This window comes from Sinohyriopsis cumingii, chromosome 2, assembly GCF_028554795.1.
Source record: "Sinohyriopsis cumingii isolate HCF-2022 chromosome 2, ASM2855479v2, whole genome shotgun sequence".
In the NCBI taxonomy this organism is placed as follows: Eukaryota; Metazoa; Mollusca; class Bivalvia; order Unionida; family Unionidae; genus Sinohyriopsis; species Sinohyriopsis cumingii.
The window spans coordinates 52997297-53003802 of record NC_142962.1 but is presented as its reverse complement, the minus strand read 5'-3'; the positions used below and the strand labels follow the sequence as shown (position 1 = coordinate 53003802).

Genomic DNA, 6506 nt, shown 5'->3' with positions numbered 1-6506 from the left:
AACGAATAAAATACAAAAAAACCAAAAGAACAATATGTATTGCATTTATTTAGTGATAGACCTATCTGTAAATGCTTGGAGTTGTTGCTAAGAAACGTCCTTCTAAAATCCCTCCACTGTAGATTTTTTATTAATCCGGGCATAGAACTTATAATCGTGATACATTGACATGACGAACACTGGTACCAAATGTCTATTTACGACGTGACATTTCTATCAACTTATTAGGAGTGAAATATGCTTATTACGAGACGCCTTTCGAAAAGAAAATGGATTGGCCTTTTCCTAATGAGACAGAATTGCAAACAAATCAGTCTGTTATTACTTTATTTCCTTTTCCCAACAAAATTTCCTCCTCCCGTAAACATCGACGGGTTCATAAAATTTGAAGACACAAGTTGCTTATTAATCGCATTTGGATCGAAACTTCCCATTGAACTACCTCCCGAGCCACCTCCGCTGGATCCTCCACCACTACCTCCACTACCGCTGCTCAGTTGACTGGAGCCGCCACCACTGCTACTACCGCCGCCTCCTGCCGATTGTGCCATCATTTGACTTGATCCACCACTAGAACTACTGCTACTGCCCCCAACTGATGGTGACATCATTTGACTCGATCCTCCACTAGAGCTGCCACTACCACCCGATGGTGACATCATTTGGCTAGCACCTCCAGAGCTTCCACCACCACCACCACCACCACCTCCACTCATAAACTTGGAAGGGTCTATCTTATTTTGGTCCGGACTGTTTATGGCATTAGGGTCAAATCCACCACCTGCGCCGCCTCCAGAGCCACCCGAGGTGCCTCCAGATCCTGAACCACCTAATGGTGACATCATTTGACTCGATCCTCCACTAGAGCTGCCACTACCACCCGATGGTGACATCATTTGACTCGATCCTCCACTAGAGCTGCCACTAGCACCTGATGGTGACATCATTTGACTAGCACCTCCACTAGAGCTTCCACCACCACCTCCACTCATAAACTTGGAAGGATCTATCTTGTTTTGGTCCGGACTATTTAAGGCATTAGGATCAAATCCACCACCTCCGCCAGAGCCACCCCCCAATGAGGGCATTGATCCGCCATTAGACGTACTGGATCCCCCACTTCCCATTGATGACAAAGATGTACTACCCGATCCAGATCCAGCTCCCATCGATGTCATAGATCCACCTCCAGATGTGCTACCCGATCCAGATCCACCGCCCATGGATGGCATAGATCCTCCTCCAGGGCTACCACCTGACATCGGTGACACTGGTTGCTGCATAAATGAGCTGCTTTGACTATTCATATTTTGCAAATTTTGCTGCAGCATTTGGTTATTTAAACTTGAGGGATCAAAAGTTCCGGAACCGCCACTTCCCGCAGCGCTTTGTGTGCCGCTCGCTCCACCTTGGCCGCCCGTAGCTGAGGGCATTCCACTCTGACTATTTGGTGAACTTCCTGACTGTTGAGCCATCTGATTGGCTGCGTTTGGATCGAAACTACCCGCACCGCCTCCTGATCCACCGGATGTTCCACTCTGAGGCTGCATTCCCTGACTTTGACTGTTCATGTATTGCTGATTCTGGGAGGCTTGCTGCTGATAGAGTTTGTTTGGGTCAAATGTTCCCGTGTTTCCTCCGCCTCCGGCCCCTTGAGCTCCTGGTGGCGCCTGGGATCCACCCCCGCTCGTCATGTAGGACTGGGCTGCTTGTGACTGTTGTTGGAAGAGGGCATTAGGATCGAAGGCCCTCCGTTGCACGACATCTGTAAAGACATAAAATTATTTTATAAATACTATTACACAGAATTCATTTTTTTTTCATCGCATTTCTTTCTGCTATTGAACATTACTTCGACACATCTTTCTTTCATTCTGGGACGTTATCTTTCATATTTGGCATTTACGTTGTTGATACTCTTGCAGTTTATGCTATCCACTCTTTATCTACATTGTCGTCTTTTTGCAGCATTTGAAAAAAAAAGGTTATAAAGCAAGAGTTCCTCGATGGGTCTGATGTTGTGCTGGCTAAAAAGAATTTCTTGAGATATCTCCTCGAGAAGTCAGTTTCTTACCTCCTTTCATGCCTTGGAATTGTTGAGTGTAGAAATCATTTTAAATATTTTTTTGATATCAGAAAACATCAGTGAATTTCTGAATATTAAACATTCTTATTTATTTAAATAACATTTTCACAATATAAAGGCCATTATAAACTATAAATTATAACTTTTGACCATGGATATGATGTCATGAATAGTAGACGCATACAGTGTTTTGGTTATATGTCTAAGTGTGACTGAAATCATTAATTGCTATTAATTTGAGTTGCATTTTTTTTCCATCCATTATTGTTCAAACAAAAACGTTATGATTTTTTAACCTGCAGTCACTGAAAATTTACTTCAGATATATAATTAAACAAGGTTTGGTCATCTTCCATCTATTGACAAGAACTTGAGTCACGACCTTCACCTTGGAATTATTATCAGTGTTGTTATCGTATTTCTATATTTTTAATAGCTCTAAATACGAAGTCCAGTCCAGATCAATGGGTATATGGACAAGTTATTGTGTTCACTCAAGTGGTGTACACAAATCAAAAGTACGAAATGGCCTTTAAGTTTTAACACAAGTTGAAAGTGTTCACAAGCAATTACATATAAACTAGGACAATGAGAATATCATATGGTGTCCTTGAGTCCAAACTCTATTTCGATATACCACTAAGTTGAGGAGGAGAGGAGATAACAAGATCGCCACGATGGATATTATGGCGGCCATGTTGGAGGTCATATATTCGCCATTTTCATATAGGACCAACTTCACTCAAGCCCTTCACAGATATCTCAGTGACAATAATTATAATCCATTCAGAAAATTAGACAAAGCAAGATACGCACCTAGGTGACTTTGTTAGAGGTCAAATCTGTAAGCACCTAGGTGACCTTGTTAGAGGTCAAATCTGTAAGCACCCAGGTGGCCTTGTTAGAGGTCAAATATGCGCAATTCTCATACAGTGATAACAATATATCGCAGGAAACGGTTTATTTACAATTTCATTCATATATCCATTCAAGAGAATGAAATATTAAAGATTTCATAGATGACCACTGTGATGGTCATGTTGGATGGTCAGACTTGCATTACGTTTGTTTAGAACTAAGTATAGCTAGTAAAAAGTGTGAACATTTTATGTCGAAGAGACGATCACTTCAGAAGGAGCAGCAGCGAATATCTGCATATTTAATATGGTACATGACATGCAAATTTAAATAGGCATTAGCTACATTTTTCAGTTTTGAACAAATGATGTAGAAAATAAGATTTTTGTTTTCTAGCGCGTACTAGGATGAACATGTACCAGATGTACATGAAATTTCGAAGATGAAAAATAGTGTAAGACGGGTTTTCTTTTTTGTTAGTTCTCGCTAATATTCGCCATTTATTTACATTCCAGCAAATAAACCAAAGTTAGAAATAGTCGAAACATAGATGTAGACCTGAATGACTTGTCCGTTTGACTGTCCAGTGCAAATCTCATTAGAGACCAGGTGATCTCTTGAAATGTGTATCGCATTGCATGCGTCTTGAGTGCTAGTAATTCATAAGTATGGCGCTGACTTGAACACTGCACAGTGCAGATACAAAGTTGTACCTGTTTATCGCTTCGACCTGGTCACTTTCTGTGGAGCCCATGTTGTAAATAAGGAAGTCTTAACAATTTGGACATCATGTTAATGGTAAACGTGACATAACAATGATTTCTGCAACAAGGGTTACATCTTCGTGTTAATGTTTTGGTTCAAATATTTTCAGCAATGCTTTCATCGAAGAATCAATATGCAGTCCTTGACTTTCTTGTTTCTTTACAATTACTAAGATTTCCTCTCCATTTCAATACTAAAAGAAATTTCTCATGCACAGTCGTTTTATTTTGATCAAGATATTTTTCGTTGTTTAAACCATCTCATTTAAATTTATAATCGACATCAAAATATAAATAGATGTTGAAGAAAATGCACTTACCTTTGGCGTGTAGAGAAAATGCATTTGAATACGCCAGAAACAATGGCAGAAAAAGCAGGCCGGCTCCCATCTCTTAGTAAGTATGGTTGCTTCTCTCCAAACTTTGGACAAGGAAGTGTAGATGATGTATAGACAGGCGATGATCCGATCAATTTTTGAGGTCAAGCTTATCATTGGCTTGCCCAGGTCAACATACGGTATCAGTCACGGTGCCCCCTATCTGTAGCAGACGGCAACTCTTAATGTCCTCCTGTACGTGTGAACTCTTCCCATTAGTGATAGGGGAGTACTGATTACCTCTTGCTTTGCACCAATCCTCGGCAGATGTGAATTTTAAATGAAACACTCTTTGAAGAGTTTTCTTGAATTTCGATTAAAAATGAAAGAACAAGAAAGACTGGAACAGAAAAAAAACTAGTTAATCAATTTTGTAATATCATTTTAAGTAAACACATATAAATTATTTGTTCTCACATTCTTATATGTGTATGATCGTATTTTCCAGCGTCTAACACCGGTGTAGGATACCTCTCTCCTAATTCACAGGTGACCCTGATCATGACTCGTGGACTATTTAGACCGTATACTCCTAACACAGCGTGGAGAAAGTAGCAAACACTTCCCGATTTACATCATTTGAACATTCCTTCACAATAATAAAAACAAAAGTTCAGTGCAACACATTTAGGTGCTAAAGCGATTAGCCGTTTCGCACTAATCGACCTACATGAATGTACAGGTTCTTTGGTTCAATTATGAATCGCAAAACCAGTTGTTGTAATTGTTAATACTGAATATGCTTATTCTTATTAATGTGTACGAAGGGTACCTCAATTCCAGATCATGGAAAACAAAATCATAATTTTTGTCTGTCTCGATTAGATTTATGGATAAGAATGGACTTTGTTATTGTTTACCTGCTCACATTTGCTTCCTTGTGCAAACTTACTGCAGTTCACATTGCAAACTTACTGCAGTTCACATTTCAGACGCTGGGTATTGCCATTACCATCGTCGTTTCATCCAATGCTCTTGGAAAGCTAAACTGTGTTAGAACAGCATTTAAAGATTACGTGAAATTATTTAGTAAAAACCAAATGGTTTACCTTTTATCATCAGGTCAGTAAACTTTGAATGAACGTTTTACTGTTAGAAAAGTGTCAGTATTCACAATACGTCATTTTTAATTCGACCTCCATTTTGTGTTCATTATTGTAAGAAAAAGAATCCCTCAATATACTTCACTGTAGGATAGTAATATTACACCCCCACCCATAATCAAGAGTTTGCATCAGACACTCCGCGTACATTTTCCTATCTTACATCGATGCGTATGAATGATTATACTATTCTTACATCAATATATGTGTATGCTTATGTTTCCAGTTTGAAACACCGGTGCAGGACAACTCTGTCTGACCTTACATATGACTTTTATTCTAATTCGTGTACTATATTGACCGTCTTCTGCAGGCATCGCGTACACAAAGTAGCCAACAGTTCCATCATCATGTGAACATTCTTTCACAAAATTCAGATAAACGTTAACTGCAACACATTAACGTTGTAACGAACGGTGGTGAAAGATAAGTGTCCCTCAAACAGTTCTTTTTCAGACTGATTGACCTAGCTATATGTACTGCATCTTTGTTCAAATTTCGAGTCTAAAAACTCATTATTAAAATTGTTATTTCTTTTAAATAAAAATTATATTCTTATTATTACTACTGAAGGATCAATTATTGACCAAAGTTGAATAGAGGACTATTTCATTTTTTTGTGGTCTGTCTCAATTAATCTGATGGAAAATTATCGGTACTATTGCACGTAGTGTATTGACATTACTATTGCCATTTCAACCCCTGTTCTTTGAAAGCTAAAATGTGATCAAACGTCCTTTAAAGTACACTGTATTTATTTCAATAACTACCTTTCATTTCAATGTATTTTGCTGTTTGAAAGTTACGTGAACATTCCATTTTGATTTAAACTCTCATTTATTATTCAGGAATGTGAGAAACAGAAGTCTTCATAAGGCGTCATTGTACAATATAAAACTTCCATCCTCGGGATCAAAATTTTGCGTCAGAAACTCAGCAAAGCCACGTGCCTATTATGCGGAGTGCTTTGTCCTTTTACGGTTCGTTGTTTCTTAATTCGAACGAATAAACGAATATATATATATATATATATATATATATATATATATATATATATATATATATATATATATATATATATATATATATATATAATTACATAAACAACACCACCATGATGACATAAACAAGATCACGTTATAGCTTACATTTTAACCGAATTGTATTTTTCTTTAACGGATAATTGACATGGAGATATGCATATACAGCACAGATTAATGATATTTTAAACGAATATATACATGTATGTATGTATGTATGTATGCATGTATGTATGTATGTATGTATGTCTGAGTGTGTGTGTGCGTATGTATGTATG

The 6506-nt window shown here is 38.0% G+C and overlaps 1 protein-coding gene across 1 annotated transcript; it reads right to left on the bottom strand.

Moving 5' to 3' along the window:
• Positions 1–310: 310 nt before the first annotated feature.
• LOC149804862 (uncharacterized) lies at positions 311–4130 on the bottom strand. Its single transcript, XM_089935007.1, has 2 exons — positions 4029–4130; positions 311–1765 (listed from the first exon to the last, which is right to left on the bottom strand). Exons 1-2 carry the CDS (start codon positions 4096–4098, stop codon positions 327–329), a joined length of 1509 nt encoding a protein of 502 aa, XP_089791133.1. The 5' UTR covers positions 4099–4130; the 3' UTR covers positions 311–326.
• Between the last annotated feature and the right edge of the window lie 2376 nt (positions 4131–6506).

What these genes read in the sequence shown, in the direction of transcription:
- LOC149804862 (XM_089935007.1), bottom strand. Translation starts at nt 4,098, where the DNA reads ATGGGAGCCGGCCTGCTTTTTCTGCCATTGTTTCTGGCGTATTCAAAT. An exon ending in ATTTTCTCTACACGCCAAAG is followed by an intron (nt 1,766 to 4,028) that starts GTAAGTGCATTT and finishes ATGTCTTTACAG; the next exon opens with ATGTCGTGCAACGGAGGGCC.